The 25,157-nt window shown below is 41.8% G+C and overlaps 1 protein-coding gene across 1 annotated transcript in view; it reads left to right on the forward strand.

Annotated features, from left to right (window-relative positions):
* Positions 1-25,157, forward strand: part of TPK1 (thiamin pyrophosphokinase 1) — an 846,565-nt gene that overhangs the window by 415,803 nt on the left and 405,605 nt on the right. The window contains exon 7 of the mRNA XM_082257543.1: positions 17,140-17,286. Coding sequence (XP_082113669.1) covers positions 17,140-17,286 — 147 coding nt within the window. The remainder of the gene's footprint in view (positions 1-17,139; positions 17,287-25,157) is intronic.

Genomic DNA, 25,157 nt, shown 5'->3' on the forward strand with positions numbered 1-25,157 from the left:
ACTTGGAGAATTCTCCCAAGGACAGTTGACTTTGGGTGGGGACTTCAACACACCGCTGGCTCCCATGGTGGATTCATCTGGAAGCAAATCTATGCCCACGGGAAGGACAGGCATACGGATGATGAAGATGCTGCACAGAGAACAACTGATGGATGTGTGGCGCCTCCAGCATCCAACCGAAAAAGAATTCTCATTTTACTCACACCCTCACGGGAGCTACTCGAGATTAGATTTTTTCCTGGTGCCCCATGCTTATCTCCAGGCGGTTAGACACACGGATATAGATAGCATTTCATGGTCAGACCATGCAATGATTTCTATGATATATAGCGCCTCCACAGCTGACTCTAAAAAAAAAAAAATTTGGAAATTAAATGAAAGCTTGTTACAGATAGAAGAAGTGAAAATGGAAATGCAGAAGGAACTTAAGGACTACTTCGAATGTAACGACCAAGCGGGGTGTACTATTGGCACATTATGGGAAGCACACAAATCAGTAATAAGAGGAATATTAATAAAGCATGGCGCAAGAATAAAAAGGGAGAGGAATAAACAACTGCAAACATTACTGGATAAACTTAAAGTGTTAGAAACAGAGCATAAAAAAAAAAAAAAAAGGCAAACATAGTATTAGGGGAGTTGAGTATAGTGAGAAAGCAGATACTAGATTTATTACACTACAGAGCTAAAGCCGTGACACAAATATCAAGGAAGGTTGCCTATGAGTCGGGGAACAAATGCGGGAAGACTTTGGCAAGATCTATCCAGAGTCAAAAAACAAGATCATATATCCCACAAATTTTCTCGCCAGAAGGAATCAAAAAAGTAATACCAGAACAAATAATGGAAGAGTTTAGGAATTTCTATTCAAGGCTCTATAACTTACCGGAAGTAGGTAAAACGCAAAAGGAAAGGGAAGAGTACTTAGCTCAATCTGGAATACCAAAACTTACAGAGGAAGAGAGAGAAGACTTGGAAAGGTATATATCTCAGGAGGAAATAGAACAGACCATAAAAAATATGAAAAACGGTAAGGCACCAGGTCCAGACGGACTGACACCACAGTACTTCCATGTATTGGCCCCCATTTTGGGACCATACATGGAAAGACTGTTTAACCAGAGAGGATCGGAGGGGTTGCTATCAAGAGACACACTAACGGCCTATTTAACATTAATATTAAAAGAGGGAAAAGACCCAGCGAATTGTGGAAGTTACAGGCCCATTTCACTTCTAAATACAGACTTAAAAATTTATACCAAAATAATAGCAGCTAGAATTTGCAAAGGCTTTGTCAAGAATAATACATCTTGATCAGGTTGGCTTTATGGCAACGAGAGAAGCCAGAGATAGTACCACGAGGGTCCTAAATCTGATACATATAGCCACTAAAACAGATACTCCGTGTGTCATACTGAGCACCGACACAGAAAAGGCTTTTGACCGGGTTGAGTGGGCCTTTATGCAGTCGGTGCTCAAGTATATAGGGATAGGAGAAGTGATGCAGGAGAGAATTTCCAGGGTGTACTCTAATCCAACAGCAAGGGTAAAGGCAAATGGGGTATTATCTGAACCTTTCAGTATAAAAAATGGTACAAGACAGGGGTGCCCTTTGTCCCCACTGCTCTTTGCACTTACATTAGAACCCTTTTTGAATAAAATCCGACTTAATCCAGATATAAGGGGTGTTATGATAGGGAAAGAACAATATAAGACCGCAGCATACACGGACGATTTATTGTTTACACTGACAAAACCAGAAATTTTGATTCCGGTACTCCTGGAGGAATTCAAACAGTATGGAGAATTATCAAATTTTAAAATAAACTATGGGAAGTCCGAAGCACTGGGTGTAGGAACAGCAGAAGCAAAAAAGGCCAGACTAAAGAGTAATTTTGGATTCGCATGGGTAGAGAAAGCTGTGAAGTATCTAGGAACCTATATAACCACAGATTTGACCCAGATATACGAGCTAAACTTAATCCCCCTGATGGAAGAGACAAAGAAAACGGAGCAGTGGAGAGGAGGCCTACAGTCATGGTTCGGGAGAGCAAATTTAATAAAAATGAATATTCTACCAAAATATTTATATATAATGAGAGCACTCCCAATTAAAATACCTAATAGCTGCTTTAAAATAATAAATGGGCTGTTTGGCAGATATATTTGGGCGGGAAACAAACGCGGATAGCCCGTATCAGTTTGTCATTACCGAAAAGCATGGGTGGGCTAGCAGTTCCTGATCTTCGCAGATACTACCACGCTATCCATCTGAATCGAATACTAGATTGGTGGCATCATGCAGATTCGAAAAGATGGGTCCAAATAGAGCAAGCGCAGACAATGGTATCACTGAAAAGGGCGATTTGGTGCTATAAGACACTCCCTAAAACCCTGAGGACACATCCTTTATTAGGAAATACATTAAAAATAGGTTACCAACAGTCCATAAGACAAAATCTTACTACAGCAGACTCCCCGCTGTACCCGATCTTGGGAAATCCTGAGTTTGTTCCCGGACTGGATAGGCAACATTTTAAAAAACTAAGGGAAACAGGACAAGATGGCATTAAATCATACGCAAATCAGTGGATGTGGCCCTCAATATCCAAACTAACAGAGGAAGGGGGACTATATGGTCTCTACCTATGGGAGGCTCTACAACTTCGTCATTTTCTTGAGTCTTTACCTGCCCCGGAAAAATTTGAGAGGCCGCTGACACACTTTGAAAAATTATGTGAGAAAACAGGAGTTGTAGAACGGCCATTATCTATCTTATATAAAATGCTAAACACACCATTGACCCAGCCAAGAATAAAATGGCTGGAAAAATGGAAACAAGAACTAGATATAGACATAACAGGTGCAAAAACAGAGGATATTCAGGGCAATATTTAGGCCAACAAAATGCACTAAAATCCAAGAAATAAATTATAAGATCCTAACTAGATGGTATAATACACCTGATAAGCTACATAGGTGGTACACGCAAGAATCAGACAGATGCTGGCGATGCGAAGAAGAAGAGGGCACACTATTTCACATCTTTTGGGCTTGCCCGGAGATAAAGAAATACTGGCTAGAGATAGGACACATAGTCCATAAAGTAACAGGCTATAAAATAGAGGGAGATGCGGCTTTTTGTTTATTACAGATATCTGAATTGTCAGTAACGAAATATGAAAAAACAGTATTGCCTCATATGATGAATGCGGCAAGAGCGTGCATACCTCTATTTTGGAGAAAAAGACAAGCCCCCTCGGTGTTTGAATGGGTAAGAAAACTAGAACATATTAATAAAATGGAAGATCTAGTGCTTTCGACACAACACAAACAGGAACAATATAAAACAATATGGAGAAATTGGAATATTTTTGTTGCCTCAGATGAGGGGAGGCAAATGTTGAGACCACCATCTCAGAACGCTGAAGCGTTATGATTTGCACGCGGGAGAGGAGAAGGGGAGGGAGAAAAGGGCTCCCCCCCTTAAATTTTTATTTTTTTCTTTTATGTTGACTTATATGTTTTTGTGACTGAGTTGGGAGTGAATGTGTAGGGGTAAGAATGGGGGGGGAAGGGGGGGAGGGTTGAAGAGGGGGAAAAGAAAAGGGAAAAAGGAAGGGAATGAATGGCTAGAAAGATAAGGGGAATACATAAACAATACTCAGAGGTTAAGGGACAGTTGAGATAGAGTACAGTGAAGGGGGGCAAGGATTGAATGAATAGGAGTAGAGGAGGAGACTTGCTATCTAAACAATACCTTGTCCCCGTTAATATCTGTTAAATGAAGGAGAATGAGTTGGCAGAAGCTGACAGAGGAGTAGAATAGACCTCTGAGATAAGAAGAATTTGTTGGAGATAATGGCTTTGTAATTGAGTAACCTTATCTTGTGTAAGACATCATGATGTGTAATGATGTTCCCTGAAATCAAAATAAAGTGATAAATAAAAAAAAAAAAAGTGTTAAAGAAATCTTGGCTGTTGGGTGCTGCCGCCACCATTGCCAGTGAGGGAACCCTGCAATAAAGCTTTGCCGCTTCACGAGCGGGTTCCTAATGCGCATGTGCGAAACACGCTGCGCATTTGGATTGGCTCGACGGTGGGGGAAGGAGGAGGGGGCCAAACTTCTGAGGGATGGCACCGTCTCCCGGAAGTGGGGAAGGGTACCTGTCAAAAACAGGTACCCATTCTCCCCTCCCACTTCAAAGGTGCCAAATGTGGCACCGGAGGGGGGGAGGAAGCAAATGAGCGGAAGTTCCACTTTTGGGTGAAACTCCGCTTTAAGTAGTTGCTGGATTATTACATGTATTTTTTAATTCCAATAACTTACTCAAACAACTCTAAGAGCTTTTTACAATAAAGCAGAACTTTACCTATAACCACTTGCTTCTTGCTGGAGGCTGCTATTTTACTGAAGCCCAGAGCCCCCAAACAGCAGTAAATCATAAAGTGAATCTAAAAACACTGATTTAACGGTTTAAAAAAATTTGACATTCCTGGAATGCCAGGATTGCTAACTGTCACATTTGCTTGTGTCCTCAACCAATCTGTCAAACCATCAAATGGCTGGTGTCATAACTGATCACACGTGCAGAACCATGGCAGTTTCAGTTTAAATAGAAGCAGCGTCCTTGGCTGTAAAAAATAGGAGGGTTTAATTCTGCTTTAAGGGTGTCAGCAGATCGACCTTTACTAAAGTTCCACTTTAAAGAGGTTGTAAACCTGTGCATTTTTTTTTTCACCCTGCAAGAGAAAGCAATAATGAGCTAGTATGCATCGCATACTAGCTCATTATGCAATACTTACCTTAGAAGGAGCCCCCGCCATGCCGTTCACTCACCTCTACTGGACATGTTGCCCGTCTTCCGGGATCGCGGCATCCGGCCATCTGATTGGCCGGAGCCGCGGTGACGTCACTCCCACACACGCGCGCGAGAGCCCACAGTCACGGCACGGGACTCTGAAGGAACGGCACGAGCGGCCGTTCCTTCAGAGCGCATGCGCCAGTGACGTCACTGGCTGCATGTAAGGTAAATATCTCCTAAACGGTACATGTTTAGGATATATTTACAGTACCTATAGGTAAGCCTTATCATAGGCTTACCTATAGGTACAAGTTGTAGAGGAGGGTTTACTTCCTCTTTAAGGGCCGATCACTTGGATTTGATCTCTGCAGATGACCGTAATTAGTTGCAGGAGCCAGCAGAGTCCCATTGCTTTCAATGGGGCTACCTCCCACAGCTAATTGGGATTCTCGCATCTACAGATCTGGATGTACCCAATGTAAACTTCCTATGCCCATCCTAATGTAGTTTTAGTTTGCTATGTTGCAGCTAACTTGTCTTCAAGACTAAGCCTTTGCAAGTGCCATTCGCCTGTCCAATGAAAGTGCACTTATTGGAATGGGCAAAGAAAACAAAATGACATATATTATGCAGTCTATTACTAGCATTAACCCAACAGATGTATTACCTGTTGATCCTTACAGTAATCACATCCTTTAGGCAGTCACAGCAACATGTTTTTCTTTTTGCCTATAGCTTTTTAACTCAAGGAAGTGACAACCTCTGTAACAAGGGGAAACCAGTATTAGAGATGCACAGCCACCCAATCCTTTTCTTTGACCCCCAAAGTGTTAAACCTCCCTCCTGCCATGCCACCTTCTTCGCCATGCTTCCCATGCTGTCCCATTTGTGGGCCTGGGACTCGCATGGTACGTGTTGCTGGTTTGGAGGGGAGGAATACCAGAAAACATCCATTTGCTGATCTCCCCTTGCTAGAATGAACCCAAAAGTGATGTGTAAAATGTCACTTCCAGTGTCTGCTGCCATTAGTTTCAATGGAGGGCCGGTGAGACTTCAGGTCTCATCTAAAATCTCATTAAAGAGAACCTTAAAAATATTATATCACATAGGTGACTTTTTGTCCCCTTGGGGCATAAACATAGTTTTAGTGAAAAAAAAAAAAAAACATTTTAAAAATTAAGCTTTGCTCGCCACGCCTCCTCGTACGTGCACACACCTATTGGGGGCACCTCTGTATGAAATTGTCACTTGCGATAGCAGTTCCATATCACTGCACACACTGGAGTGAGAGCAATAATTCTAAGCCTGTGATTCATGGATAACTCTAAACTGATGACTTGTAGGGGCTTTTAAAGTGTTGCCTATTGATAATATACCGAAGCTCATTGTCATTCATTTGTGTGATATCCTGATTATTACTTTATTTAGCACTACCTCATGTTTTATATATTTTACCAAACAATTTGGTAATATATTGCATTTGTGTACCTTAAAATGACCTTTAGTGTCATTTTTACTGAAATTTTGCACCTGTTAAACAGTTAAACAAATAGCATGCGATAAATTAAATTGGTACTATCACCATTTTATTCTCCAGGGTCTCTGGTTTCAGAAAATATATAATGTTTTGGGATTTACCTAATCTTCAAGCCTAAAATTATTTTTTAACTCTTTACTGACTATTGACTTCCTCCCAGAACTGTTTGCCCTTTTTAAACACAACTGATCACAATTTGGGGTAAAGAGCCAATAACAGCGCCTTGTCATCAGCTGTGTCCAATCACAACTGTTCACAATGTAAACACACTTGCCGGTTATAAGCATTCCTTTCCTCACATTCTTACAGCATGAGGAGAGGAGAGGGCAGGTAACAAGCAAGTGTGAAAGGGGACATCTACACTGATAATCAGGGCACTAATCATCAGTGTCCTGATCATCAATGCAGCCCCAACACTGCCTATCATTGCTGCCTATCAATGCCCATCATTGCTTCCCATCAGTGCCATCTATCAGTGCCCTTCAATGCTTCCTATTAGTGCCCCCTATCAGAGCTTCCTCATCAGTGCCCACCAGTGCCGCCTCATCAGTGCCTATCAGTGCTGCCTGTTAGTGCCCATCAGTGCAGCCTATCAGTGCCGCCTCATCAGTGCAGCCTATCAGTGCCAATCAGCGCTACCTGTTAGTGCCCATCAGTGCTGCCTATCAATGCCGCATGTCAGTGCAGCTTCATCAGCGCACATCAGTGAAGGAGACAATTTACCTGTTTGCAAAATTTTATAACAAAAACTAAGAAAAACTTTTCTTTTTTTTTTTTTTTAAATGTTTTTTTTGTTTGTTTAGCAAAAGATAAAAAATAAAACAATGGTTAATAAATACCATCAAAATAAAGCCCAATTTGTGGGAAAAAAATTATTTAAATGTAATGTTGGTACAGTGCTGCATGACCGTGCAATGGTCATTTAAAGTGTGACAGTGCTGAAAATTGGCCTGAGCAGGAAGGGGGTAAAAGTGCCCAGTAGGCAAGTAATTAACATTTGTAAAAAAAAAAAGCAAAAACAGCTCTGGCAACAAAAGCAGCAAGATGCATGTTGCTGGAACTAGATAATACAGATGATTTTGTTTGCCTTAGATTTAGCTTTTATTTAAAATATAGCAAATACAATACATCAAGAGCCTCAACGCTTTTTTTTATCAGTCATATAAGAAAACTATTGTCAAAATTAGTTTCTCAGTGTTTTAATATTTGAGAATATTCTAATTGGAATTATGCATCTGCAATATGCATCTTATTTTGAGCTAGTATAGAAAATATGAACTTTTTTTTGTTAATCAAGTAACTGGTAAATTCCCTTTAAATATAGCTGTAATGAAATTACTGTGTAACATTAAGTGAAAATTACATGAGTTACTTCCGTGTGTGTCCTTATTACATAAGATTCTACATTGATATTGCACATTAGGAAAGATTAAATATTATGCTGCAAGAGCGAAGTGCTTCTCTGAGGACTTCATTACTTTGTTAGCAGCAGTACAATGAATGCGTTCAATATGTGCTTTATTTCTAGTTAGCATAAATCTAATAAATTGTACTAGGATTTTCAGAATCTATAATAAATTGCACAGAAATAAATAAATGTAAGTTTACTTGAGAATAAAAAGGCACACTGATTAGGTAATTTTATGCACAGAATATAACGATTCTATGTATATAGTATAGTAGCTCACAAATATAGACAATGGTGAATACTAGAACTGTCTTTTGCTTAACCACTTGCCGCCCACCCACCGTCAAATGACGGCGGAGCGGTGCGGCCATTGTCCTGGGCCGACGTCATATGACGGCGGCCCATTCAGGCAGAGCAGGCGCGCGATCGTGTGCGCGCCACCCTGCACTGTCAGTGGCGGCATGTCCCCGAGACACAGCGCGTCACCGGCAGGCGGGAAACAGCCAATGGGCATGGCTGTTTCCCACGTGATCGGCTGTGATCTAATCACACAGCCGATCACAATAGTAAAGCCCAGAAGAAGACCACGCATGCGCGATCATGTCGGTGGCTCTGTGTTCCCTAGGAACACAGCTAATCACTGGCAGTAGTAAACAGCCAATGACAGTGGCTGTTTACTACGTGATCGGCTGTGAATCCATTCACAGCCATTCACAAATGTAAATACAGAGCAGTAACTCACTGTTACTAGCCCTTCTCCCCTCACACACTGTTTCGAGTGTGAGGAGAGCAGAGCCAGAAACATACCCCATACAGTCCTCAGCCCCCCCCCCCCCCCCAATTGCACCTGTCACCCAACAGTCACCTCATCAGTGCACAGAAATTGACACCCATAAAGTGCACCTGTCACCAGAGACTGCCATCAGTACCGCCGTGCACCATCGCCCATCACCTGTCACCCATCGGTGACCATCGCCCGTCACCTGTCACCCCATCAATCACTGTCACTTGTCACCCCATCAGTGATCGTCATCTGTCACCCCCATCAATCATCGTCACTTGTCACCCCATCAGTGATCATCATCTGTCACCCCATCAATCATCTTCACTTGTCACCCCATCAGTGATTGTCACCTGTCACCCCATCAATCATCGTCACCTGTCACCCCATCAGTGATCATCATCTGTCACCCCATCAATCATTGTCACCTGTCACCCCATCAGTGATCGACATCTGTCACCCCATCAATCATCGTCACCTGTCACCCCATCAGTCTTCGTCGCCTGTCACCCCATCAGTCATTGTCACCTGTCACCCCATCAGTCATTGTCACCTGTCACCCCATCAGTCATTGTCACCTGTCACCCCATCAGTCACCGTCACCTGTCACCCCATCAGTCATCGTCACCTGTCACCCCATCAGTCATCGTCACCTGTCACCCCATCAGTCATCGTCACCTGTCAACCCATCAGTCATCGTCATCTGTCAACCCATCAGTCATCTCATCTGTCACCCCATCAGTGACCGTCACCTGCCACCTATCAGTCACCTGCCACCGATCAGTGATCATCCGCAGTCAACCGTCACCCGTCACACAGCCCATCACAGCCAGCATGTCAAACAGGATGTACAGCAGCGAGGAGGCGCTTCAGGTCCTCTCCATGACTGATGAGAGCACCAGGGAGCTCTCATCAGTATCCGAATCCAATTCCGAATCCGATTCTGAATTTTAAATCGCTAATAGTAGCGGATCGGAGATGGACTCGGAGGAAGAATGAATCCCTCCTAAAAGGGCACGGCACTCTGGAAACCAGGCAGCCACAAGGGATATACCCCAGGATCCTATGCCCAGGCCCAGTACCAGCACTGCCACCAGCGATACACCCCAGGAGCAAATGCCCAGGCCCAGCATTAGCGCTGCGGTATCACTCCCAATTTCAAATCCCCCTACTACCAGCACTGAAGTGTCACATCCCCAAGAGCCAAGGCCACTACCCACCTCCCAGATGCTCTTGCCAACCCAAGATGGCTGCCCTCCAACTCGGGATCAGCAAGTATTCCCCCTTTCACCGCACAGCCAGGTGTGCAGGCCAATACCGAGAATTTCGCATTAATTGATTTTCTCCATTTATTTTTGCCCAACAATTTTCTGCAATTCATCGTGGACCAAACACATCTCTATGCCCAGCAGTTTATTGTAAACAAATCCCAATCATCCTTTTCCCATACACTTTCCTTTATAGAATGTATTTTGTAGTGTAATTCTTGGTATGTACATGCTACGTGTTAGAAATATGAGGGGCCTTCAAAAATGATAGGTTGTCAGGAAATTAGATGTGTATTTTATGTTCTCAGAATTCCTGACGGTGCTACTTGAATGTTGGGCCTCTGTATGTGGTCAGGCTATGTAAAAGTCTCACACGTGTGGTGTTGCCATACTTAGGAGGAGTAGCAGAATGTATTTTGGGGTGCAATTTTTGCTATATACATGCAGCCACTTACCGAACGCCGAACGACTATATACGTCGGCCATTTAAAGCGAAATACTGGGGTTATGGCAGCAGATAGCTGCCATAACCCCAGTATTTTTTTAAACGGCGGGCGGACGGCTTTCAGATAAGGGTGGTCCCAGTGGCAGATTCGCCACGGAATTACCCTTACGGTGCAGGGGAAGAGGTTCCCCCCCTCCCGCCGCATCCCAGACGTTTTTCCAGCTTGACGGACCCGCCGGCAGCGGGGAAAACTATCCGGTCCTGGATCCTCAGAGACAGGAAGTCGAGTGAGGGAAAGATGGCCCTCACTCGACTCTATGGTCTTGGAGGACCGGAGCGACGTCAAAAGTATTTTTTCTTTTTCAACAATTTTTTTTTTATTAGTGTAGTTGTGAGGTGTGGGGTCTTTTTGACCCCAGATCTCACAATAAAGAGGACCTGTCATGCCTATTTCTATGACAAGGGATGTTTACATTTCTTGTAATAGGAAAAAAAAATGATCATAACATTTTTTTTTTAAAACTGTGTTAAAAAAAATCATAAATAAAATAAATAGGAAAAAAATTAAAAATGAAAGCGCCCTGTCCCCATTAGCTCGTGTGCAGAAGCGAACGCATATGCAAGTCCCGCCAACATATGTAAACGGTGTTCAAACCACACTTGTGAGGTATCGCCGCGATCGTTAGAGCGAGAGCAATAATTTGAGCCCTAGACCTCTTCTGTAACTCTAAGCTGGTAACCTGTAGAAATTCTTAAAATGTTGCCTTTGGGGATTTTTAAGTACCAATGTTTGGCGCCATTCCGCGAGCGTGCGCAATTTTGAAGCATGACATGTCGGGTATCTAATTACTCGACGTAACATATTTCACATTATGGAAAAAAATTGGGCTAAATTTACTGTTTTCTTATTTTTTAATTCAAAAAAGTGAATTTTTTTCAAAAAAATTGCATTTGGAAGACTGCTGCGCAAATATGGTGTGATAAAAATATTGCAACAATCTCCATTTTATTCTCTAGGGTCTCTGCTAAAAAAAAAGAAGATATAATGTTTGGGGGTTCTAAGTAGTTTTTAGCAAAAAAAATTATTTTAGCTTGTAAACACCAAGAGTCAAAAATAGGCCCAGTCTTAAAGTGGATAAATTGACAACTTTGTGTAAACTGCTACTTGGATGTTGGGCCTCTGTATGTGGCCAGGATGTGTAAAAGTGTTACACATGTGGTATCACCATACTCAGGAGGAATAGCAGAATGTGTTTTGGGGTGCAATTCTTGCTATGTACATGCTATGTGTTAGAAATATTGCATAAATGGACAGCTTTGTGTAAAAGAAATGCGTTTTCATTTTCTTTCCACATTTTCCAAAAACAGGTGGAAAAAAATTACATATTCAAAAGACTCATTATGCCTCAAAAATTATACGTTGGGCTGTTTGCTTTCCGAAATGGGGTCATTTTATGGAGGTTTCCATTGTCCTGGTGCTCCAGGGCCTTCAAAGTTGCGATAGGTTGTCAGGAAATTATATGTGTAATTTGTGCTCCTAGAATGCCAGACGGTGCTACTTGGATGTTAGGCCTCTGTATGTGGCCAGGCTGTGAAAAAGTCTCACACATGTGGTATTGACATACTCAGGAGGAGTAGCAGAATGTATTTTGGGGTGCAATCTTTGCTATGTACATGCTATGTGTTGGAAATATTTGATAAATTGACAACTTTGTGTAAAAAAAATGCATTTTCATTTTCTTTCCACAGATTCCAAAAACTTGTGGAAAAAAATGACACGTTTAAAAGACTCATTATGCCTCAAAAATTATACGTTGGGGTGTTTGCTTTTCAAAATGGGGTCATTTTATGGGGGTTTCCATTGGCCTGTTGCTCCAGGTCCTTCAAAAGTGCGATAGGTTGTCATTAAATTATATGTGTAATTTATGCTCCTAGAATGCCAGACGGTGCTACTTGGATGTTAGGCCTCTGTATGTGGTTAGGCTGTGAAAAAGTCTCACACATGTGGTATCGCCATACTCAGAAGAATGTGATTTGGGGTGTAGTTGCAAGTATACATATGCTGTGTGAGAGAAATAACCTGTTAATTCGTCAATTTGTAAAAAGAAAAAATCTTCATTTTGCAAAGAATTGTGGGAAAAAATTACAACTTCAAAAACCTCACCATGCCCCTTATTAAATACCTTGGAATGTCTACTTTCCAAAAAGGGGTCATTTGGGGGGTATTTGTAATTTCCTGACTTTTTAGTGTCTCAAGAATTGAGATAGGCCTTCAGTACATCAGGTGTGATCAAGTGTGATAAATTTTCAATGATTAGCGCCATAACTTGTGGACTCTATAACTTTCACAAAGACCAAATAATATATACTTATTTGGGTTATTTTTACCAAAGATAAGTAGCAGTATAAATTCTTGCCAACATTTGTGAAGAAAAATTACTAATTTGCAAAATTTTATGACAGAAACAAAGAAAAATGTGTTTTTTCACAATATTTTCAGTCTTTTTTTTATTTATAGCACAAAAAATAAAAAACTCAGCAGTGATTAAATACCATCAAAAGAAAGCTCTATTTGTGTGATAAAAAGGACACCAATTTTTTATGGGTACAGTGTTGCATGACTGAGTAATTGTCATTCAAAGTGTGAGATTGCTGAAAGCTGAAAATCGGTCTGGGCAGGAAGGGGGTGAAAGTGCACTGTAGGTAAAAAAAAAAAATCAAAATTCAACCATTCTTCACTACAGCGTAATCCTTGTATGTGTATCTGGCAACTCTGGATGTTATTTTTGCAATGTTACAATATAAATAAAGAATTAAAAACCCCCCGCTGATGTCACAAACCTCTTCTATTATGTGGAAATATTACCTACAGTATAGTGCACTATAGTGCGCCACTTCTCTGGCTAACAATATACTGAAGTGCAACCCAAGACTGGTGGCTACCCTGGGAGTAAAAGTGAGGAAATGTCCACACTACTGTGCTGAGTTAAATCACAGTTCTGTGTTCAGGATTTTTACATTTGGTGCTGTACCCGTAGTTGATGTGTTTATAACAAAAGAAGTTGATTGAGCATAGAGTATTTAATACTGGACAGGGCCAGATTTATTCTGCCCGTGTCCGTAGGCAAACTGTCTTATGCATCTCCCTTTTACCCTAGTCGACTGGTTAGCCTTAGCATGAGACTTACATAATCAAATATCATAGCCGCACAAGACATGCTTAGACAGGGGGCAGAGAGAATGGTACTGATGAGTAAGGCAAACATTCATTCTACGCTTCTAGCACATAGGTTCTAGTGATGTAGACCTAGTAGAGCCAGGAAGATGGGGACAGGCAGAGAAGTTGCCCTAGCCACAGGGTTTATGTGATTTCATGCTGGAGCAATGCATAGTGAGCTGCACCCACCAGCAGAGCAGCATTGGGGTGCTGAAATGCTTTCCAGCACTTAGCAGTACAATAGAATACACTGTCCGGCAGAGTGAGCTTTGCCTGACAGTGCAAGTAAAACCCCAGCATTGTTGAGAAGAAAAGAGAAACCGGGGATCAGGTAAGTAACCCCTGTTCGGGGGGCTTTAATTTTATTTGTATTCACCACAAATAGGTGGGTTAAATAGCACCACAACTGAGCACCTGTGCAGTGGGAGGAGGGGTTAACAACACTGCCATGACTACCAATGTGTGGGGGATAATTAGCACCGCCACTGACACAAATGGAGGGTATTATTTTGTTCACAGAAACCATTTAGGAGTCTATTACTGTGTTCTCTGACAAAATGTGGAGGCTATTATTGCAGCCATTGATGCAAATTCTGGGAGTTTTGAGGCCCTCTATAATTTTTAAGTTGTACAGTATACACTCATGGCTGGGACAAGAAAGGGCAGCTGTGGACGAACTCTGTTTTGACCTAATTAAGCTTATTTTATTTATAAGTGGTTTTAAAAGTGTTCTTGTTTTGAACAGACACAAACGCATGCTTAATAAAGGTGGGGGGGGGGGGTGTCACAGTTTGGCATCTTTGTGCTGTGTATTGTATGACCTTGTCCCAGCAGTGAGACCCAGAGTAGATTAAATTTTACACCAGCAAAAATTTAGAAACTGTGCATATACATTAATGAAGACGTAGCAAGTTTAAATTTATATCAGGTCATCAGCCTAGAAATGTTTTTTAGTATGAATTTTCTACTGGCAGTTACTAACATTAGGTATAGGCAGCTGGCAGCCCTAGGCCATGGCCTAGGATGGCTATGCAAAAATCTAGCGCTGGTGTTGTGTAGGATGTACTAATCGTGAACCAGATAGAATTCTACACCCACAGAAAAGCATTCATTTTGTTTAATAAACATGAATCAGACGCAGCAGCTGCACAATATAGAAAAAGTCCATAATAGTCTATGCATGGTAAAAATGTCCAACATGTAGGGCTGCCATCAAATGAACCAATAAGCCAAAGGTTCCAACAAAGCTGGAAATAAAAAGAAAGAAGAGGCTCCTCTAAGTATAGAGTTTAGTACATTTATTAAGATGTAATAAGCACTCACATCGGTTCAAGATTACAACTGGTAGGTGTGCACCATCCTGGGTGTTCCAGGGTGGGAGTGTTCATCATCCTGTGGACACCGCCATCGGATACAGTGTCCCCTCTTCACCGTTATGCTGGCAATAGTGGTGGATGGAGCAGGAGTGGGAACGAGGCTTGGAAGGCAAACTAGACGTAACCGAGGCTTGGAGAGCAGGAAACCCTGGCATCGTGAATAAATGACGTCACAAAAATGGGACGCATTTCTGATTGTACCTGCTGCCGATGGATAGGCAGCGGCGCTCCTTCATGGCAATCTTGACGAAGGGGTCCTGCGTGGCTCCAAAACATTGCACTTACCCTGTTTTGATGTGAACCTTTCGCAATAAAAAGTTTGGACTGCTATGCAAGATCCATGGTGTACTGCTGAACATGTATACTTATCTATGATTTGGAAAGGCACACAGCTGTTTATATAAGGTCCCACAGTTAACAATGCATGTCAGAGCGCAAACCAAGCCATGAAGTCCAAGGAATTGTCTGTAGACCTCCGCGACAGGATTGTATGGAGGCACAGATCTAGGGAAGGGTACAGAAAAGATTATGCAGCATTGAAGGTCCCAATGAGCACAGTGGCTTCCATCATCCGTAAATGTAAAAAGTGTGTAACCACCAGGACTCTTCTTAGAGCAGGTCCCCCAGGCAAACTGAGGGATCGGAAGAGAAAGGCCTTAGTCAGGGAGGTGACTAAGAACTAGATGGTCACTCTGACAGAGCTCCAGCGTTTCTCTGTGGAGAGAGGAGAACCTTTCAGAAGAACAACCATCTCTGCAGCACTCCACCAATCAGGCCTGTATAGTCGAGGGCCAGACAGAAGCCACTCCTCAGTAAAAGGCACATGACAACCCACCTGGAGTTTGCCAAAAGGCACCTAAAGGACTCTCAGACCATGAGAAATAACATTCTCTGGTCTGATGATACAAAAATTTAACTCTTTGGCCCGAATGGCAAGCGTCATGTCTGTAGGAAACCAGGCACTGCTCATCACCTGGCCATTACAATACCTACAGGGAAGCATGGTGGTGGCAGCATCATGCTGTGGGGATGCTTTTAAGCGCCAGGTACAGGGAGACTGGTCAGGATCTAGGGAAAGATGAATGCAGCAATGATGTACAGAGACATCCTTGATGAAAACCTGCTCCAGAGCACTCAGATTGGGGCAAAGGGTTACCTTCCAACATGAAAACGACCCTAAGCACACAGCCGAGATAACAAAGGAGTGGCTACAGGACAACTCTATGAATGTCCTTGAGTGGCCCAGCCAGAGCCCAGACTTGAACTTGATTGTGCATCTCTGGAGAGATCTGAAAATGGCTGTGCACCGACGTTCTCCATCCAACCTGATGGAGCTTGAGAGGTCCTGCAAAGAAGAATGGGAGAAACTGCCTGAAAAATAGGTGTGCCAAGCTTATAGCATCATACTGAAAAAGTCTTGAGGCTGTAATTGGTGCCAAAGGTGATTCAACAAAGTATTGAGCAAAGGCTGTGAATACTTAAGTACATGGGATTTTTTTTCGTTTTTTATTTTTAATAAATTTGCAAAGATTTTAAACAAACTTCTTTCACGTTTTCATTATGGGGTATTGTTTATAGAATTTTGAGGAAAATAATGAATTGAATCAATTTTGGAATATGGCTGTAACATAACAAAATGTGGAAAAGGTGAAATGCTGTGAATACTTTCCAGATGCACTGTATAGTAGCATGCCACGTATTATTAGGTCTAAATATAATGTAACAATCATATTATTACAGTATATGCACAGATAAAGCCTGCGTCAGTGTTCAAAGGCTTTGTTTTATTATAGGAGTTATTGCCAGGGCTGCTCCAACACAGACTGGGAGGGCTCCAGGAAATTTAGACAACTCAGAAGCCATGGTGAATTAATGAGGCATACCATGTATACCCAAAGTACTTTGCTGAAAATATTTAGGGTGTAGCTGGTGTGGCCTAAATTCAAGCAAAGGGTATTTCTCCAAATTTCTATGGAATTATTAATTTTCCCTGAACTTTTTCACGGCAATTAGCAATGTACATTTTGTTTATATGTTATATTAGTATAGCAATATATGTTAGTAAATGCAACATAATACACCTGCACTGGTATAAACTTTACTTTTCTATGTCACATTTGTTTATTTCCTTTCTCCCTACTGTGCATTCCATGGAAACGACATGTACCCTCTTTATGCTTTCTTGAATAAGTCATCAAATAAACAAATGTCAAGCTGTGATGGTTGTTTCTGATATGTTCTTGGTTATTTCCAAATTTATCTTTGTCTTGTGTATTCACACACTTTTATATTCTTTATTAAGGTGGATGTCATTGTTGTTCTGGGCGGACTTGGGGGACGTTTTGACCAGATTATGGCTTCAGTGGAGACACTCTATCATGCTGTCAAAATCACCTCCATCCCAGTATTAGTGATTCAGGATTCATCTCTTATCTATCTTCTGCAGCCTGTAAGTACAAAACTGTCAGCTCCCTGACAATCATTGTTATAAGTTTATTTGCCATACAGTGGATATGTGATGATTTTTTATGACATTCATGTCCTATTCCTGTCATGGAAGGATCGTTAACTATTTCAAGCGCAACCAACAATCTAAAAAAAGTTTTATGTTATAAAAAAAGCTAATGCAACAGAACAAGAAACTAATATTATGAAGTCCTGACTAAAGTGTTTATTAAATCGTTTTATAGCCTGCTAGATATTCACAAACCAAATCATAATTTTATGCAGGCTAGCACAGGCTCAGTTAGTTGAGTAGTTGATAGTTCTGACCAGCTATTGATTTTTAACAAAGTGGAAATGTTTGGAGGTCAAGGGAAAGTAGTTCCTTCATTGCCTGTAGTGTCATCCTTCTTTAACTCTCTCTTTTACCAAAATGTATATAGAGACAGATGCACATAGACAGTGATTCTGTTTCATATTAAAGCAGTAGTAAACTGATACAGTTTAAAAAAAAAAAAAAAACACCTGTAAGCCAATTGCATAATGTGCTAGTATGCCTCGCATATTAGCACATTATGAAATACTTACCTTAGAACGAAGCCCTCCAGAGGTGTGCTATCACCGCTGACAGGACTTCTATATTCCCCCGGTTTTTCTTCCAGTTTCTCGGGCTCTGCCTGTACGACGTGCACAGGTGTATCCAGGGTAAGTATCTCCTAAACGGTGCAAGTGTAGGAGATATTATTTTACCTATAGATAAGCGTTGATATAGTGTTAGTACTGTAGGTAAAAATCACAAAGCAGACTTTACTACCAATTTAAAGTATTAAATGATATATGTACTTTCAGTACTTACACTTTATTCTTACTTGCCCGTTAAGCCCTCTAACAAAAGGCAATTGCGGTACCTGTTTGAAGAAGACACACAGATTTTGTGTGGCTGCTTTTTTTTCTTTATTTTTGGCTTTGAATAGCATACATTTTTAACTTCTTTTAGCTTTTTGATACTAAATGGAGTGCAAAAGCACCCCTTTATATAATCCACACACTAATTTGAAAATATCCACTAGCTTATCCCATAGAAGTTTGTATAGGGCAATTAGAAATCAAGGCCTTAGACCGCATTAAGACCCCTTTCACACATACGGACCGTTTGTCCGTCTTTTCATCCATCCGTTGACGGATGAAAAACGGACGTCAATGCATTCCTATGAAATAAAGGATGGATGATCATTCATTTACATCCATTTTCATCCGCTTCCGTCAACATCCGTTTTTTGAACGGATGAAAGCCCTATTTTCCATCCGTTAACAACACCGATCGGACGAAAAACGGATAACTAACGGATGAAAAACGGATGACAATGGATGAAAAACAGATGGAAAACTGATAAAAAATGGATGACAATGGATGAAAAACGGATGTGAAACTGATGTTGAATGAAAAAAACTGGTGACAAAAAAATGGGACTGAACTGAATAAATGAACGGTATGTGTGAAAGGGGCCTAAATGACAAGGATCAAAAACAAAAAATACAGAAAAGGGTCTTGAAAAAAATAAATAATAATTAAAAGATTCAGCACCCTGATGATGCTTGAACTTTGTTGTTTCTGTCCATCAATGTTCAAAATCAAGGTGACTGTTGTATCCAAAAAATATACTTGCAAAAAATTGTCTGTTTAAGTGTTATAAGTATTGTGCTTTCAAGCTTTTAATCCTAGAGATCCCAAATATTTTTGTCTGAAGGAGATAATTGTCCTAATATATTACTCACAAGACTCTCCAGTGGGTATGATGAGGTTGGCACTATCTCTGTGTGACAGTGCAAGACCTTGCTACTGTGAAAATGGTTGTACAAAAGACACAGGATCTGCATGTATGCCGAATGCGGGACTCTGGAGTATCAATTATGAGCTTAGAAAACTGTTTGTACAGCTTTTTCTGGATTTTGGTATTCCTAGATTAGATTCTGTAGTTTTGGGGTTTCAAAGTGCTTTGGGAGAGAAGAAATCCCTAACCCATTGTCCAAGTCTTACTGAAGACCAGCAGGGTTTGTCTCCAGGTATGCACAGCCCTTGATGATAGTCTTGGGCATAGTTCAGAGCTCCCATTAGGAGACAAGTGTGCTCCATCCAGGAGACAGGTTTGGAATGTCTAGGAGATGAGGGCACTCCACCCAAAAGCCAGGAGGTCTCAGGCTAGGAGACAGTAGGGCTTCATACAGGTACTAGGAGAGCCCCTATTGAGAGACCAGGACATGGGCTTGTGCAGTAGGATGCCATAACTAAAGGCTGAGAGCCAGGAGAACCCAGTGAGTCAGGAGAGCTGGGTGAGACAGTCTGAGGGACCAACTAAAAGCCAAAAGCCAAGGTTTGGGGCTTAAGCAGCGGCACTGCTGAAGAGAGAGTCGGGTATCTTGGTATTATTTTGACTGTATCTGTTTTTGATGGTGAAAACCCCTGCATGGGAAACGCTAAAACCACAGCTCAGATTGGCGACTCGTTAAATTTGTAAAAGCTGAAAATCCAACACCTATTAAAAGTTACATTAATTCCATATATATATATATATATATATATATATATATATATATAGGGCTATCCTGGTGCCAGATACAGATCCAGAAAGTCAATTTCAATGAGAAAACATTAAATCCTATTGCAAAAAGTATGTTACAAAATGTTAGATATACATTGATAGATGAAATCTTATAGGCCACATAATGCAACATGCACAGAGAATAGTAAAAAACGACAGCTTCAGCCTACAGTCCCTCTTTTTATCCTACCTGACTGTATATGTTCAATTCAGCATAAATCATAATAAGACTGTGTTTTCTCTATATGATTTGTGAAATGTATTCACTTCCTCAGGAGAGTATGGATACATTTTATGTAGATTATATCATAATAGATTAGTATCATCTCAAAAATGTTTTATTATATTAACCAAACAGTGAAAAAATAGATATTTACTTACATTCATATTACACATTAACAAAAGCCTATGATAAAAGTACATTTTTATCATAAGCCTTTTTCTGTGTAACATGAATGCGTGTTTATGCAAGTACCAACATATACCCGTGTACAGCCCATGATTGGAACGAGCAGAAGTATACAGCAACTGTGGCTTCCCAGACACTTAGCTGGTACCACCATGTTGAGCCGAATACTAAAGTTCCCTTTTATACCTCAAAGAGATGCTATCTCTTGCCATGTACAGTATATATGGAAAACCCTCTTGTGGCAATAGAGCCTATCAGGAAATATGTCCTGCATTATAATTGCCCTTGAAGTGTTCAAAACTGCAGATATTGGTTTAGCTTGTGTTTGAGAATGTTAGCCCCCTCAGACAATGTAAATTAGCTTAAAAAAAAAAAAAAAAAAAAACATTTAATATACAGGGATATAGGAAATGGTAAAGGCATAAATACGTACACATCCACACCCACACAGTTTGAGCTGGATGGACTGGTGTCTTTATTCAGCCATACCCACTATGCATACAATATAGTTTGTAGACTGCAGGGGCCTAGGCGGTAGGCACCCCCAAAGGAAAGGCGAGCAGCAGCTGTGGGTGTCCATTCAGACATGGAGCTGCAGTTCTGCGCTGTCCCCTCTGTCTCCTGATTGGTTAACTAACTTTGATTGACAGCAGCAGGAGCCAATCGTGGCACTGCTGTGTCTTAGCAAACAAGGAGGAAGAGTTCCGGACGGCTGAGGCACTCGTACACATCGCTGGAGGAAGATGAAACTCAGGAAAGTATTAGGGGGGCTCAAGAACTCTCCCGTTTATAACCAGATTCTCAAGTCCTCTTAATGTATAGTTGATGAACCACCATCCTGGTTGAGATGTCTCTTCTCCTATATGATTACTGTCGTTCATTTTGTGCCTCTGGAATGTTAATGCCAACCCCGGCACCCACTCTCCCTTCTTTCTCTTCTCTTTATCTCTTCTTCTCATCCTTCTCTTTCCTCCAACTCTCTCCCTATAATCTTTCTATCTGCCATTGTACTACAGTTCATCACTTTGTTATGCTCCTTGCTTAGGACTGTGTTAACTTTTTTGTGACATACCTGATTATTGCACCTTGTACACTGAGTCCTCGTGTTTAACAATGTTGCTGACTTTTTGTATATCTCACTCTGTTTTAGCGCCGGTTTACACTGCAGCGGCGCTACTTCGCACCGCGACCTCCGAGGTCGCGGTGCGAGCAGCGCGCCGCGACCTCGGAGCGGCCGCCACGGACTTCATAACATTGAAGTCTATGGCGGTCGCCTCCGGGTCGCCCCAAAGAAGCTCCGGACCCTTTTTCTAGGTCGGAGCGACTTGTGTCGCTCCTATTAGAACGGGTCCGCAGCTTGCAAAAACAAGGAAGAAAGCCGCTCAGGTGCAAGTTCAGCACTCGGTGCAGGTCAGATCCGCCATCCAAGCATGTAGACATCCAAAAAGAGAGAGACCGCACTCAGAGATGTTAAATGAAAATCCTTAGGACTCCTTTATTCTCCATAAATCCAACAGACAGCAGACAGACAGTGCAATACACGAACAGACGTGTCGGGTTGACGCGTTTCACGATAAAAATCGCTTATTCATAACCACAGGTGTGGTTATGATTAAGCGATTTTTATCGTGAAACGCGTCAACCCGACACGTCTGTTCGTGTATTGCACTGTCTGTCTGCTGTCTGTTGGATTTATGGAGAATAAAGGAGTCCTAAGGATTTTCATTTAACATCTCTGAGTGCGGTCTCTCTCTTTTTGGATGTCTACGGGTCCGCAGCTTCCCTATGGGAGGCGACCTGTGAGGCGACCAGGTCGCCTCACAGGTCGCCCTAGTGTGACCCGGCACTTATTGATACCTGCATACCTTTTTGTATATGTTTATATGCCCGTTGAATTAATAAACACAAATTAAACAACAAAAAAAGTATAAGAGTCAGTTCACACTGAGGCGACACGACTCCTTACTACTTCGGGGGCGACTTGTACATTACATTGCACCATGACTTCGGAGCGACTTGCAGGGACTTCACATAATGGAAGTCTATGCAAGTCGCTCCGAGGTCGCCCCGAAATAGTACAGGTCCCTTTTCCTAAGTCGGAGCGACTTGTGTCGCTCCTATTAGAACGGGTCCTGTAGCGGTCAATGGAACGCGAGGGAGCGCGACTTGTCAGGCTGACAAGTCGCCTGACAAGTCACGCTAATGTGAACCGGCTCTTAGGGGGGCTACTGCACACAAAATGTTTTGTTTTTTTTTTTTCATCCTAATGCATATAATGCATTAAGATAAAAACCTTCTGACTTTAGAATCACTTTCATAGCATACCCTTGTGAAAGAACCAGGATACAAATTTGCCTGTTCTTTGTCACAGTATTGCTGATAAAAGATGGAGTGAGTCTCATGCCTTTGACTGACTTCTAGGTTGGTTCTATTAAAACGGTAGGGAGCAGATTAAATATTAAATATACATGTTAATTATAATAATTCTGAAATGTATAAAGTTTCCAAAAAGTAATTTCTGACAGTGCTCAGATTTCATCCATAGAAAGACATCTTCAGATGGAAAATAGTTGAGCATTCAGAATATATTCCATTATAGTAGCTCATTTATTTCATGGAAGCTTAGTTTTGTAAACCGAGTCTGTGGACAATATTTGTGAGATGTAAATATTTTTCTGGGAGCACTCAGCTAGAATGTATAGAGATTAAACTGCTATAACACAAAAACACATATTTGGATATGGATGACTACGCGCTCGAAACAAATACGCAACTTAAAATGCACATTTTGCTTTTTTTTTTTTTGACTACCAAGAGCTGTTAAGAAAAGACAACATTTAAAATAGCGTGTACTGTAAAATGTTTTGTAAAAAGTAGAGAGCTAAGAGACGATCAACTAGTCCGCAGATTAAAGAGAAGTTAGTAAAGCCCAAGGGATTTTACAGTATGACCCATTTATTCCCGTAAGACGGCAGCTTGGTAAAATCTTTCAGCTGTAATTGTACTAGAAATACTGTAGGCTGATATTCAGAGGTAATGAGACAAGTATGGCGTGACATTATTACTACTGGCTCTGCAGGTTAGCAAATTTATACCCCAGTAGGTAGGCAATACACATGTAGATCTCTCACAGAGAATGACAGTCGGTGAGACGTCTTTCTGTAATTGATTGTGCCATTCTGTCAGGACCTGCTGTAATGTGATGTTTGCATAGAGACGTGTGCATGTATAAGAAATTAATTCCTGGTAGCTTTCTCCCCTTAACTTTTTGCTGCCCACGTAACACATACACATTTATTTTCAAAAGTGCTGGGACACGCACATGAACTTTAATGGCATCCCAGTCTGTAGGGCTCAATATTGAGTTGGCCCACCCTTTGCGCAGCTATAAAAGCTTTAACTCTTCTGGGAAGGCTGTCCACAAAGTTTAGGAGTGTGTCTATGGGAATGTTTAACTATTCTTCCAGAAGCGGATTTGTGAGGTCAGGCACTGATGTTGGACCAGAAGGCCTGGCTCGTAGTCTGCGCTCCAATTCGTCCCAAAGGTGCTCTATTGGGTTGGGGTCAGGACTTGAGGCAGGCCAGTCCACCCAAAACTCGCTCATCCATGTCTTTGTGGATCTTGCTTTGTGCACTGGTCCAAATCATTTGGTGGAGGGGGGATTATGGTGTGTGGTTGTTTCTCCAAGGATTGGGCTTGGCCCCTTAGCTCCAGTAAAGGGAACTCTTAGGGTGTCAGCATAGCAAGACATTTTGGATAATGTCATGCTCCCAACTTTGTGGGAACAGTTTGGGGATGGCTTGTAGTGCACAAGCATGCTGATTCTGTGTGAAACACGTCTACATTTTTCCTGCTGTACCTTGTATTTGGGCATGTGTCAATAAAAGACATATTGCTTCATTCAAGCCCCCCTGTGGTGTGCAGCCACTTTCTCTTCCTTTCCTGTTCCAACATGACTAGGCACCAGTGCACAAAGCAAGGTTCATTAAGAAATGGATGACCGAGTTTCGGGTGGAAGAACTTGACTGGCCTGCACAGAGTCCTAACCTCAACCCGACAGAACACCTATGGGATGGATTTGAGCAGAGACTGCGAGACAGGCCTTCTTGTCCAACATCAGTTCCTGACCCCCAAATGCACTTCTGGAAGAATGGTCAAACATTCCCTTAGACCCACTGCTAAATCTTGTGGACGGCCTTCCTAGATGATTTGGGGGTGTTATAGCTGCGAAGGGTGGACTACCTAAATATTGAACCCTACGAGCTAAGACTGGGGTACCATTAAAGTTCCTGTGCATGTAAAGGCACTTGTCCCAATACTTTTGACAATATAGTGTATAGGCACCAGAAAAGAAGCTGGGCTTTAACACCCACACACTGTACATCTGCAAAACCATGGGTAGGGGAGCTTTCTGTGTGCTCACTCCCAGCAATAAAAGACAGCTCTCAGTCTCTGCTAATGACTGGTTCCAAGTGGATAACAAACAAAGAGTTGGAGGGGGAACACCCTGAACATGCATTTCTAAAGCTGGTGCAGCTATGAACCAAGTGACATGCATATTTACAGAGAATAGCGCACACATGCAAAAGAAATGACTATCAAATATAAAGGCAAAAAATGGGGATTGGGTCCCACCATATGGCCATATCTTGCTCAAGCCCACCACTACGTCAAAGTACCCCATTGTCAGTGGGTCCTACACTATCCATAAAAAGAAGGATGAATCCAACCTCTCACCATTGGAGATGCTTATTCCTTACTGGGAGAGATGTGCAACTGCATTATAAGGGACTCCTCCTATATCTGCTTGCTAGTGGACACTGATAGAGTACAGGTGTGGGAGGGTGGGGTGCTCAACCCCAGAAGTC

This window comes from Pelophylax lessonae, assembly GCF_965119305.1.
Source record: "Pelophylax lessonae genome assembly, chromosome: 5".
In the NCBI taxonomy this organism is placed as follows: domain Eukaryota; kingdom Metazoa; phylum Chordata; class Amphibia; order Anura; family Ranidae; genus Pelophylax; species Pelophylax lessonae.